The 13856-nt window shown below is 48.4% G+C and overlaps 1 protein-coding gene across 3 annotated transcripts in view; it reads left to right on the top strand.

Annotated features, from left to right (window-relative positions):
• LOC102144416 (MHC class I polypeptide-related sequence B) overlaps nt 1-9685 on the top strand; it is a 47650-nt gene extending 37965 nt beyond the window's left edge. For all 3 annotated transcript variants that reach the window (XM_045390129.2, XM_074038520.1, XM_005553568.5), the window contains exons 2-6: nt 4924-5166; nt 5436-5714; nt 6289-6567; nt 6666-6803; nt 9041-9685. In XM_045390129.2, the coding sequence (XP_045246064.2) occupies nt 4924-5166; nt 5436-5714; nt 6289-6567; nt 6666-6803; nt 9041-9168 (1067 nt within the window). In that variant the 3' untranslated portion in view covers nt 9169-9685. The remainder of the gene's footprint in view (nt 1-4923; nt 5167-5435; nt 5715-6288; nt 6568-6665; nt 6804-9040) is intronic.
• Nucleotides 9686-13856: the final 4171 nt, after the last annotated feature.

The following is a 13856-nucleotide window of genomic DNA, read 5'->3' as shown; positions in this document are numbered from 1 at the left end:
TTTTGCTCAGGGTAGCTTTATCTATTCTGGGTTTTTTGTGATTCCATATATATTTTGGAATTGTTTTTCTATTTCTGTGAAGAATGTCATTGGTGTTTTGATAGGAATTGCATTGAATTTATAGATTGCTTTGGGTAGGATGGATATTTTAACAAAATTGATTATTCTGGCTGGGCGCAGTGGCTCACACTTGTAATCCCAGCACTTTGGGGGGCCGAGGCGGGTAGATCACTTGAAGTCGAGAGTTCAAGACCAGCCTGATCAACATGGAGAAAACCCGCCTCTACTAAACATACAAAATTAGCCGAGCGTGGTAGCATATGCCTGTAATCCCAGCTACTCAGGAAAGCTGAGGCAGGAGAACCGCTTGAACCCAGGAGGCAGAGGTCTCGGTGAGTTGAGATCGCGCCATTGCACTCCAGTCCAGGCAACGGGAGCAAAACTCCGTCTCAGAAAAAAAAAAACTGATTATTCCAGGTCATGAACATGGAATGCCTTTTCCATTTTATTGTGTCCTCTTCAGTTTTTTGCATCAGTGTTTTGTTTTTTTTGTTTGTTTGTTTGTTTTTTCTGAGACAGAGTCTCGCTCTGTTGCCCAGGCTGGAGTGCAGTGGCCGGATCTCAGCTCACTGCAAGCTCCATCTCCCGGGTTCACGCCATTCTCCTGCCTCAGCCTCCCAAGTACCTGGGACTACAGGCACCCGCCACCGCGCCCGGCTAGTTTTTTGTATTTTTTTTTTTAGTAGAGACGGGGTTTCACCGTGTTAGCCAGGATGGTCTCGATCTCCTGACTTCGTGATCCGCCCGTCTCGGCCTCCCAAAGTACTGGCATTACAGGCTTGAGCCACCGCGCCCGGCTCCGCATCAGTGTTTTATGGTTTTTATTGGAGAGATCTTTCACTTCTTCAGTTAAGTTTATTGAAGGGGTGGCCTGCCCCTCCACACCAGAAATAAGACACAGAGACAAAGTATAGAGAAAGAAAAACGGGGCCCAAGGAACCGGCGCTCAGCTTACAGAGGACCCACACCGGCACCAGTCTCTGAGTTCCCTTAGTATTTATTGATAATTATCTTTACCATCTTAAAGATAAGGGAGTGGCAGGACAATAGGATCATTGTAGGGAGGAAATCAGCAGTAAGACATAAGAACAAAAATCTCTGTTACGTGAATAAGTTTAAAGGAAAATGCTGTGCCTTGAGATGCATATGCAAACATCTCCATAAACCTTTTAGCAGCATTGTTTCAGCCTATCACATGGGGAGAAACCTTGGACAATACCTAGCTTTCCTAGGCAGAGGTCCCTGCGACCTTTGGCCGTGTACGTGTCCCTGGGTAGTTGAAATTAAGAGAATGGTGATGACTTTCAACCAGCAAGCTGCCTTCAGGCATTTGTTTAACAAAGACACATCCTGCACAGCCCAAAATCCATTAAACCTTGAGTCACCACAGCACATGTCTCTTGCAAGGACAAGGTTGGGGGTAGGATCACAGATTAACAGCATCTCAAATACAGAACAAAATGGAGTCTCTTATGTCTACTTCTTTCTATATAGACACAGTAACAGGCTAATCTCTTTCTTTTCCCCACAGTTTATTCCTAGGTATTTTATTTTATTTGTAGCTAAATGGGATTAGTTTCTTGATTTCTTTTTCAGATTATTTGCTGTTAGCACATAGAAATGCTACTGATTCATCATGTTGATGTTGTATCCTGCAACTTTACTGAATTTGTTCTTCAGTTCTATTAGGTTTTTGGTGGAGTCTTTAGGTTTTTCCAAATATCAGACCACATGATGTACAAACAAGGATAATCTGACTTCTTCTTTTCCAATTTTGATGCCCTTTATTTCCTTCTCCTGTCTGATTGCTCTAGCTAGGACTTGCAGTATTGTGTTGAATAACTGTAGTGAAAGTAGTCATCCTTGTCTTGTTCCAGATCTTAGAGAAAAGGCTCTCAGTTTTCCCCCATTCAGTATGTTACTAGCTGTGAGTCTGTCATATATGACTTTTATTATATTGAGGTCTTTTCATTGTATACTCAGTGTTTTTAGAGTTTTTATCATGAAGGGATGTTAAATTTATCATGCTTTTTCAGTATCAGTTGAAATGGTGATATGACTTTTGTCCTTTATTCTGTTGATATGATGTACTACATTGATTAATTTGTAGATGCATACTTGGAATACATTCCACTTGATCATGAAGAATGATCTTGTTAATATATTGTTGAATTTGGTTTTCTAGTATTTCATTGACAATATTTGCCTCAGTGTTCACCAGGGATATAGGCCTGTAGTTTTCTTTTTTTGATGTGTCTTTGCCTGGTTTTGGTATCAGGATATTCCTGGCTTTGTAAAATGAGTTTGGAAGTATTCCTTCCTCCTCTATTTTTCAGAACAATTTGAATAGGACTGGTATTTCTTGTTCTTTAAATGTTTAATTGTGGTAAAGTATACATTACATAAATTTTACTGTTTTAACCACTTTTAAGTGTATACTCGGTGGCATTAGCTACATTCACATTTTTGTGCAACCCAAAACTCTGTACCCATTAATCGGTAACTCCGCATTCCTCGCTACCTCTGGCCCCTGGTAACCACCATTCTACTTTTTGTTTCTATGAATTTGACACTCTAGGTACCTCATTTAAGTAGAATCATGTAATGTTTGTCTTTTTGTTTCTGGCTTATTTCACTTATAATATTTTGAGGTTCATCCAGGTTGTAGTATGGGTCAGAATTTCATTCCTTTTAATGATGAATAATACTCATGATATGTATGTACCACGTCTTGGTTATCCATTCCTCAGACATTGGACACTTGGATTATTTCTGCCTTTTGGATATTGGCAAATATTTCATTTCTCTTGGGTATATATTTATTTCTTTTGGGTATATATCCAGAAATAGAATTGTTGGATCATACAGTATTTCATGTTTTAATATTGAGAGGCATCACATAGTGTTTTCCATTGCAGGTGTGCCATTTTATATTTCCAAAAGCAGCATACAGGGGCTTCAGTTTCTCTACCTTCTTGCCAAACTTGCTATTTGTGTGTGTGTGTGTGTGTGTGTGTGTGTGTGTGTGTGTGTGTGTGTGTGTGAGATAATAGCCATCCTGATTGGTTTGAGGTAGTATCTCATTATCTCATTGTGGTTTTGATTTGCATTTTCCTAGTGACTACTGATATTGAGCATCTTTTCGTGTGTTTATCGATCATTTGTATATTTTCTTTGAAGAATTGGCCATTCAAGTATTTTGCCCATTTTTCTCCCCCACATAGCTTCTCATGGCTACTTTGCCCATTTTTGAGTGGGTTGACTGTTTTGTTGTTTTTATCAGACTTTTTAATATTCTGTATATTCTGAAAACTAATTTCTTGGTTTTTTTTTTTTTTTTTTTTTTTTTTTTTGAGACAGAGTCTTGGTCTGTCACCCAGGCTGGAGTGCAGTGGTGTGGCACGATCTCTGCTCACTACAAGCTCTGCCTTCCAGGTTCATGCCATTCTCCTGCCTCAGCCTCCCTAGTAGCTGGGACTACAGGCTCCTGCCACCATGCCCGGCTAATTTTTTTTTTTTTTTTTCTGAGACAGAGTCTCCCTCTGTCACCCAGGCTGGAGTGCAGTGGCGCCATCTCAGCTCACTGCAAACTCCGCCTCCTCGGTTCACGCCATTCTCCTGCCTCGGCCTCCCAAGTAGCTGAGACTACAGGTGCCCACCACCGTGCCCGGCTACTTTTTTTGTATTTTTTTTTTTCTTAGTAGAGACGGAATTTCACCATGTTAGCCAGGATGGTCTTGATCTCCTGACCTCGTGATCCGCCTGCCTCGGCCTCCCAAAGTGCTGGGATTACAGGCGTGAGCCACCACGCCTGGCCTTCTGGAAGCTAATATCTTATCAGATATATGACTTGCAATTTTTATTTCATTTCAGGGGTTGATTGCTTTTTCACTCTGATTGTGCCCTTTGATGCACAGATGTTTTGATTTTTCATGAGTCCAGTTTGTCAGTTCTTTCTATTCTATCTGTGCCTTGGCGTCATATCCATGAAAGCACTGTCAAATCCTGTGTCATGAAAATTATCCCCAATGTTTTTTTCTAAGATATTTTTAAGTTTTAGTTCTTGAGTGTAGAGTTTAGGTCTTTGATTCATTTTGAGTTAATTTTTGTATATAGTACAAATTAAGGGTCCAATTTTATTTTATTTGAACATCCAGTGCCCCCAACAGTATTTGCTGAAAAGATGGACTGACTCTTTGAGACCTGTCACCTGCTCACCCCGGTGGACACTAGCTGGTCCGTCCAATTGCTGTCCTGGGGCCTTGTCATGCCACTCCTCCACTTTGGACCCAAGCCCACACCATTGCTCCCCTCTGGGATACTGACCCCACTATAAGCTTCCCTGGGGCTACAACCTTCCTACCCTTGTGCCTCATGACCACCCCCTCCCTTGTCCCCGCCATGCCCATGATGAGTCTTTTCTCGAGGCAGCTCCCCTTGCCTCCATCTCACCCTCACCTGTGCACCACAGCCACACTGGACATGGGTCCCCCTGAGCCTGAGTCCCTTCCCATTCCCCCCGTCCCCTCTGGCAAGACCTTCCTTCCACCGCTGCCTTCCCTTGCCCCTGCAGGGCAGCCTCACCCCATGGCCCCTATTCCCTTAGGGGGCTTGTGGCCACCCAGTCCTGGCACCTGGCCTACAAGTTTGCCATCTCCATTCCCCCTTCTTCTGTTCGTCAGTCCCCTCCTCTGTCCTCCCACCCTCACAGTTTTCCTTGTATCTGAAATCCTCGTTCTTGTCCCTTTGCCCGTGTGCATTTCCTGCCTCCTCAGGAAGCTTGGGACAGCAGACCTGTGTGTTAAACATTGATGTTAAGTTATTTCCAGGAAGAAGTTTCATCTGTGATTTCCTCTTCCCCAGAGCTCCACAGTCTTCGTTACAACGTCACGGTGCTGTCCCGGGATGGATCTGTGCAGTCAGAGTTTCTTGCTGAGGGACATCTGGATGGTCAGCCCTTCGTGTGCTATGACAGGGAGACGCGCAGGGCAAGGCCCCAGGGACAGTGGGCAGAAGCAGTCGTGGGAGACCAAGAGACCGAGGACTTGACAGAGAATGCACAGGACCTCAGGAGGACTCTGACTCATATTGAGGGCCAGAAAGGAGGTGAGTGCGGGCAGGGGCAAGAGTAATGGGAGGCCTTCTCCAAGAGAGTTGGAGGCAGAGAGCAGGACCCGTCTCTTCCTGCTGGTTCTGGCTGGGGGTGGGGGTGAGGAGTAGGTCGGTGGGGCTCAGCAGGGAGGTGAGTCGGCACTCAGCCCACACAGGGAGGCATGGAGGAGGGCCAGGGAGGTGTCCCTGCTGGGCTGAGTTCCTCACCTGAGTGGAAAGGTGACGGTTTCAGGAATGGAGAAGTCACTGCTGGGTGGGGGCAGGCTTGCATTCCCTCCAGGACATTCAGAACTGTGAGATCTATGAAGATGGCAGCACCGGGGGCTCCCGGCATTTCTACTACGATGGTGAGCGCTTCCTCTCCCTAAACCTGGCGACTCAGGAATGGACAGTGGCCCAGTCCTCCAGAGCTCAGACCTTGGCTATGAATTTCTGGAAGGAAGATACCATGAAGACCAACACACACTATCGCGCTATGCGGGCAGACTGCCTGAAGAAACTACGGCGATATCAGAAATCTAGGGTGGCCGTCAGGAGAACAGGTACCAACCCTGGCCAGGGGCTCTCCTCTCCCTCCAATTCTGCTAGAGTTGCCTCCACCTCCCAACTCTTTCCAGGGAAACCCTCCCTGTGCTATGTTAGCATCTTGTGTCCTGATTTTCCTCTATCGTTAGAGCCACTGGATAAAGACAGTGGGTCAGGGACTGAACCATCCAGTGTTGTAATCTGGGAAAGCGGCGGGCCCTGCGACAGAAGCCTGAGCCTGGGGTGGGAGTTAGGCAGGAGAGGAAGCCCTCAGGGCCAGGGCTGCCCCCTCTGCCTCCCAGCCTGCCCATCCTGGAGAGTTCCCTCCTGGCCCCATGACCCAGGAGTCCACCTCGACATCCCCCTCCTCAGCATCAATGTGGGGATCCCAGAGCCTGAGGCCACAGTCCCAAGGCCCATCCTCCAGCTAGCCTGGAGTAATTTGGCCACAGGTTGAGGACAGACTTACAGAAGGTCCGGGATCTGTGAGGGATTCAGCCAGAGTGGGAACAGTGGAGAGGAGCAGACCTGTTCCCCGCATCTCCCTTTGTGGGGAGCAGGGCTTCACTGGCTCTGCCCTTTCTTCTCCAGTGCCCCCCATGGTGAACGTCACCCACGGCGAGGCCTCAGAGGGCAACATCACCGTGACATGCAGGGCTTCCGGCTTCTATCCTGGGAATATCACACTGACCTGGCGTCAGGATGGAGTATCTTTGAGCCATGACGCCCAGCAGTGGGGGGATGTCCTGCCTGATCGGAATGGAACCTACTACACCTGGGTGGCCACCAGGATTCGCCAAGGAGAGGAGCAGAGGTTCGCCTGCTACATGGAACACAGCGGGAATCACAGCACTTACCCTGTGCCCTCTGGTGAGGCTGGGGTGACCCTGGAGAGGGTCAGGCCAGGGTAGGGACAACAGGGAAGGCTGTAGTTTTCTGCCCAGTGTATAACAAGTCCCTTTTTTCAGGGAAGCCACCGGTGCTTCAGAGTGAACGGCTAAACCTTCTGTATGTTCTTGCTGCTGTTGCTGTTGCCATTACAGCATTTATTATTATCTGTGTTCATCGTTGCAAGAAGAAGAAAACATCAGCGGCAGAGGGTCCAGGTGAGAAAAGGAGGCAGTTTCTGGAGATGACAAGGCTCCTGTCTGGGCAGCAGGGTCCCCTCATTGCTCCTGATAGGATGTAGGTGACAAGGCTGGAACAGGGGATGGAAGTTGGGGTATTTGGGAGGGGAATGGGAGCCACATTCCCATCTACACCCATAAGTCCTTCCCAAGCCAGGACTGGGGAAAGGCCCTCGAACGTCCAGCTGTGGCCTCCTCCTGCTGCAGGTGGAGTGGGCAGCAGGGAGGGCTGCAGCGCCTGCTCTGTCCCCGTCCCGGCCTCTCTGTCTCTCAGGCTCACGAGAGTGCGTCCAGGTGGGGTGAGTTGGGAATCACGTGCTGATGGATGATCATGGCCTCAGAGGGAGCAAATAGTAAAGGCAGCTGTGATCTGGGGAGGGCCAGAAACTGGAGAGGAATCCAAGGAGAGGCAGTGCCTCCCCTATGTGCCTCCTCCAGGAGGCACTTTCCAGGTTCCCACCACCTGGCCTCCTAGAGTTTCCTTGCAGATGACATGGATGAATAGATAAGCAGATGTTCCTGGGCCATTTGAGGAGCGGGGCCCAGCCCCTCATCAGGGCAGCTGTGGTCCCTGTTTTCATCCCACCTCCGAGTGTTTTGTTCTCCAGTCCCTGAGGGACACAGTCCCCAGGCACCATCTTTTGGGGGCTTTGTTCTGTGCTCTGTGGCCTCACCTTGCCCTCCCTGAGCCAACTTCCCTTTCTCAAGGTAGTCACTGCCTGGTAAATTTGGAGTAAGGGACGGTCAGAATCTTTTCTCCCCCAGTCAGGTTGTTTGATGGGAGATGAAAAGAGACAGCAGGAAGTTTTGTGTTTCTGCAAAAACAGGCCATGCAGGGGACAATGAGAGGCTGGGGTGTCCAGGAGACCTGAGTCTTTCCCCACTTCTGTGTGTCTAGCGGTAGGGGCGCTGGTTTCTCATCCTTGAACCTAATTGCACTATCAGTCGGCCCCTCAGGCCTGAGCAGATGGGAAGGTTCATCCTCTGCCCTGCAGCAAGAGGGCCCCGTCCAGGAGGCACCCACAGCAGGGGCAGCGCAGGTCTGTGGTTGCTCCTGCTCTCACCTGCAGTGTCTCCCGTAGAGGGATTGTCGGTTCTGCTTTCCTGTGGGCAGGAATGGTTTCCTCGTAGGTCACTGGGGTTTTGGCCAGGAAAAGGGTATGAAATTCACGTGCCAATTGCTCAAAATTCCTGCTTTCAATGTTGATGTCCAATAAAAATGTTCATAATTTCAGCTCTATAATCTTAATAGGATTTCCTCTAATACTGCTGTTGTAAAGCATATTAAATAAAACAGGAACTCAAATTTGGAGCCCCCTCTCCAGGAGAATCTGTGTGGGAGATGGTGGCTGTGGCAGTGGCAGTTCCCAGGTGCAGAGGGTGGGCGGAGGCAGCCTCAGGCTAAGGGGACTCCCCTACTTCACATGGAGAAAATCCCTTTTAGATTGCAAGGGCAGTGGCCTAGGTGGAATCCCTGCTAGGGACAGAGCAGGAAGGCCTCGCAGCCTCACCAAGCAGCAGCCCTGGGGTGGAGTAAGTGGACCAGGCAGGAGCAGTGGTGACTCAAGAGCAGGTCACAGGCCTCGGTGGGTGCTGAGGGTCAGGAGAGGCCAGGCCTTCTCGAGCAAGGTGGGGTCCCAGGGTCACGTCAGGTGCGGATTCTCTGGCAGCCACGTCTTTCCATGCTGGGCCTGCTGGGCCCCCCAGCCTTCCTGATGGGGTTCCCAGTTAGGAGCTGTCTGCTCAGGGCTGGGAGGGGAGGAGCACTGAGCTGCAGATAGAGGGCAGAGCCCACAGTGGGCAGGGCCTGCCCTGGTGTGCAGGTGCCTCTGCAGGAGAGAAGGGCCTGGGGACTGAGAGCAAGGGTCAGGACCTCTCTTTGGGGAGGCCTCTCGCTGTAACAGGACTGGTCAGGTCTGAGAGGAGGGGAAGGTACTGGGTTCCCTCTTGGGTCTTGTCCTTTAGTCTTGTGGCCCTTTCACTCCGTGCACGATGGGTGGTGGGCAAGGGCAGGGGCTGATGTTGATGGAGTGATGGGAGGGAACTGGCAGGAGCTGGGAAAAGCAGGGAGGGAGGAAGAAAAAAGTGGGGGCCTCATCTTCCCTCAGAGAAAGGGTGAATCTGGTTTTGGAGCAACTGAAGAGAGAAAAGTCCTCAGGGAATAAACAGAACACTGCACCCAGTGGAGCATTTACCCGTTTCCCTCTTTTCTCCAGAGCTCGTGAGCCTGCAGACCCTGGATCAACACCCGGTTGGGACGGGAGACCACAGGGATGCCACACAGCTCGGATCTCAGCCTCTGATGTCAGCTCCTGGGTCCACTGGCTCTACTGAGGGTGCCTAGACTCTACAAACAGGCGGCCGGGATTCAACTCCCTGTCTGGATCTCACCAGCACTTTCCTTCTGTTTCCTGACCTATGAAACAGAGAAAATATCAGCACTTATTTATTGTTATTGGATGCTGCAAAGTGTTAGTGGATATGAGGTGTTTGCATCTCTGCCATATAGAGAGCGGCAAAGAGATCATGACCAACTCAACATTCCTTTGGAGGCTATATGATCAAACAGCAAACCGCTTATCATGAATGCAGGATGTGGGCAAACTCAGGACTGCTCCTGCCGACAGAAGGTTTGCTGAGGACAATCACTCCATGGTGCTCATTGAGGTTATCTACTGGGTCATCTAGAGCCTATTGTTCGAGGAATGCAGTCTTGCAAGCCTACTCTGGACCCAGCAGCTGACTCCTTCCACCCCTCTTCTCGCTATCTCCTATACCAATAAATACGAAGGGCTGTGGAAGATCAGGGAGCCCTTGTTCGCGAGAAGCAAGGAGCCCCCTGACCCCTTGTTCCAAATATACTCTTTTGTCTTTGTCTTTATTCCCACGTTCATCTTTCGTTCAGTCCAGTACAGGGTTGTGGGGCCCTTAACAGTGCCATATTAATTGGTATCATTATTTCTGTTGTGTGTGTGTGTGTTTTGTTTTTTTGGTTTTTTTTATTTTGAGACGGAATCTCACTCTGTCACCCACTGCAGCTCACTGACTTGATCTCAGCTCACTGCAACCTTTGCCTCCCAGGTTCAAGGAGTTCTCATACCTCAGCCTCCCGAATAGCTGGGATTACAGACAGGCACCACCACAGTCAGCTAATTTTTGTATTTTTCGTAGAGACGGGGTTTCGCCAAACTGGCCAGCCTAGTCTCAAACTTCTGACCTCAGGTGATGCACCTGCTTCAGCCTCCCAAAGTGCTGGGATTACAAGCATGAGCCACCGTGCCTGGCCTATTTTATTGTATTTTAATATATTTTATTATATTAGCCACCGTGCCTGTCCTATTTTCTTATGTTTTAATATACTTTAATATATTACATGTGTAGTAATTAGGTTATCATAGGTAAGCTTTGTGAGTATCTTGGTGATGACTCTGGACCAGCTTTCTTGTCACCTTGAGGTCCCCTCGCCCCGTCACACTGTTATGCATTACTCTGTGTCTAATATTATATGTGCATAATTTTATACCATAGATGTTTACTCTTTAAATAGACATTTCTGGTCTGTGTTTTATTTCATGCGCCTGGGAGCGGATAAAGTGTGAGGTTCAGAGAGAAGAAGCAGAGGTGTGTCTCAATGCCCTGAGCCAGCATCAAAGCAATCTCCCCTCCTCTTTCCCTTTCCCTGCTAGTTCCCAATGACTGACAGATTCATAGCAGAACAGAAAGGACTGGGAAGGGATGGAGATGGGACATCTTTCACCAACATTCAGGGGCTGACCTTGTGGGGAACATCTGCTCTGAAGAGCTGGAGCTTCTTGTGATGACACAGAGATCTTTGTCACTGTGTTCAGGGAAAGGACCAAGCCTGACTCCCCAAGCGGAGAGGAGGTTCTGGCTGTGACCGGCCTGTGGGAGAGGTGAGGACCCGCTCCCTCTACAGTGACAGCCAAGAACCTGCAGGTGACAGAGAAGGCTTCCCCTCAACTGTGTCCTATCAGGTTCTTCCAGACATCAAGGAATAGACCTGGGACACTGCCTTCAGTGACATGAACACACCCGGAAGTGAGGTGGCCCTACCAGGGGGTCCTGGGGCTGCCACTTGTTTTGGGAACTCAGTGTCTGCAGAGGGGCGTGGAGAGTAGGCTTTGTGCAAAACAGTAATCATGACCTATAAATTATTTTATTCTTCATTAGCTTTTTGTCATAAAATAAAAGTTACTCAAAAAGAAAAACTGTCTGAAAATGTTTCCCTTTAATAATAATAATAAAAGATAAATACCCTTCAACCACCAGAGATACAGAAGTTTGTCAACCAGACCAGAAACCCCATCATTTGCCCCAACTCAGTGATAAAGGCTTCCCTCCTCTGCATAAAACCACAGCCTGACCTTTATGATCATCGCTTCTTTGTTCTATTTTATATTTTCATCATCTGAAATTGTAGTTTAGTTTTACCTTGGGATATATAAATTTTGTTCTCTTTTTTTTTTTTTTTTTTTTTTAAGATGGAGTCTCAATCTGTCACCCAGGCCGGAGTGCAGTGGCGCGATCTCGGCTCACTGCAACCTCCGCCTCCTGGATTCAAGCGATTCGCCTGCCTCAGCCTCCCGAGAATCTGGGACTACAGGCGCGTGCCACCATGCCCAGCTAATTTTTTTGTATTTTTAGTAGAAACGGGGTTTCACCGTGTTAGCCAGGATGGTCTCAATCTCCTGACCTCATGATCTGCCTGCCTCGGCCTCCCAAAGGGCTGGGATTACAGGCGTGAGCAACCGCAGCCTGGCCTGTTCTCTTTTTCTCTCTATGCTCCTCCTTGAAATTTATATTGTCCTGGTTGAGTTTTCCATAGTTTGCATTTTGCTGTCTCCATCCCAAGGCATAGTTTAATATGGACCGGTTTTATCTGTACTTTCTATAAATTGGTACTTGGCTGCAGATATTTGCTTATAGGCAGACTTGATTTTCTTCTTGAATACTTTATGGCACTCCATTGTATTCTTCCATCAAGAGGAAGAACTTAGTACTGATTATTTATACTTTACTTTTTTCTTTCTTTCTTTTTTTTTTTTTTTTTTTAGGTGGAGTCTCTGTCGCCCAGGCTGGAGTGCAGTGGCGCGATCACAGCTCACTGCAAGCTCCGCCTCCCGGGTTCACGCCACTCTTCCGCCTCAGCCTCCCGAGTAGCTGGGACCACAGGCGCCCGCCACGCCCAACTAATTTTTTGTATTTTTAGTACAGACAGGGTTTCACCGTATTAGCCAGGATGGTTTCAATCTCCTGACCTCGTGATCCGCCCGCCTCGGCCTCCCAAAGTGCTGGGATTATAGGCGTGAGCCACCGCGACCGGCACTTTTACTCTACTTTTAATTGCCATTGCTTTTCAATGGCTAAATCTGTTAATTCGTTATGGGTTGCAAAAGAATTATAGTCTCAGTCTCTCATTCCTTCCTCATTTACTAGCTGAATAATTTCTGAAATAAGAGATTTATCCTTGGCCGGACGCGGCTCATGCCTGTAATCCCAGCTACTCGGGAGGCGGAGGTAGACGAATTGCTTGAACCCGGGAGGCGGGGGTTGCAGTGAGCCGAGATCGCACCATTGCACTCCAGCCTGGGCGACAAGAGTGAAACTCCGTCTCAAAATAAGTAAATAAATAAAGTGGAGCACTTGACGGCCATGGGAGAGAATAGGCTATGACCACACATAGCAAGATGATGAGCCCAACAAAGATGATGAGCCCGACCACATGAAAACAACTTTTAATTTCATTCGATCAGAACCGACAGAACTAATCTACTGTGTTACAAATCAATACAGTGGCTACTGTAGGGTGGGGGAGGGTGGTTTATGAGTGAGTAGGATTCCAAGGTGTTTCTTGGAGGGTGGACATGATGTTGCTTGATGAAGGTGTTGTTTATCTGAGATTTTACTTGGTCAAAACCCACTGCTCACCTGTGATTTGTCCCCCTTCCTCCATGCATGATGTCTGTCTTTTTTTTTTTTTTTTTTTTTGAGACGGAGTCTCACTCTTGCCCAGGCTGGAGTGCAGTGGCCGGATCTCAGCTCACTGCAAGTTCCGCCTCCCGGGTTCACGCCATTCTCCTGCCTCAGCCTCCCGAGCAGCTGCGACTACAGGTGCCCACCACCTCGCCCGGCTAGTTTTTTGTTTTTGTTTTTGTTTTTGTTTTTTGTATTTTTTAGTAGAGACGGGGTTTCACTGGGTTAGCCAGGATGGTCTCGATCTCCTGACCTCGTGATCCACCCGCCTCGGCCTCCCAAAGTGCTGGGATTACAGGCTTGAGCCACCGCGCCCGGCCGCATGATGTCTTTTTTTTTTTTTTTTTTTTTTTTGAGACAGAGTCTCGCTCTGTCACCCAGGCTGGAGTGCAGTGGCCAGATCTCAGCTCACTACAAGCTCTGCCTCCCAGGTTTACGCCATTCTCCTGCCTCAGCCTCCCAAATAGCTGGGACTACAGGCGCCCGCCACCTCGCCCGGCTAGTTTTTTGTATTTTTAGTAGAGACGGGGTTTCACCGTGTTAGCCAGGCTGGTCTGGATCTCCTGACCTCGTGATCCGCCCGTCTCGGCCTCCTAAAGTGCTGGGATTACAGGCTTGAGCCACCGTGCCCGGCCCCCATGATGTCTTTCATTCAAGTTTACATTTCTGGTGTTTTGAAACAATTCTCTCTAAGCTAATAGAATTTCTCCTACTCCAAGTCCTTAGAAATGCTGCATTGGAAATACCAGTGAAATTTTTTTTTAATTCCAGGAAATAAACACCTGTGACTCAGATATAAAAAGGAGAATCTACCACAAGAGCAGTCGGCTTGGGAGCTGACACCAGAACAGCTTTGGAAATGGCTGTCCAGCCAGGAACTAGGAATCAAAACTCAAACAGGACCACAGGAGGTGGAGGGTAGAAATGACGCCCCAGCAGTGCATGAATGAATGAGTCATGGGCAGTGGCTCGCGGGTTGCCTGGCCAGTCTGGAACTTGGGGAAAATAAAGTTGGAAAATTGGGGGGTAGAAGAGAGA

This window comes from Macaca fascicularis, chromosome 4 (assembly GCF_037993035.2).
Source record: "Macaca fascicularis isolate 582-1 chromosome 4, T2T-MFA8v1.1".
NCBI classification, from domain to species: Eukaryota; Metazoa; Chordata; class Mammalia; order Primates; family Cercopithecidae; genus Macaca; species Macaca fascicularis.
This window is presented reverse-complemented; position numbering and strand designations above follow the sequence as displayed.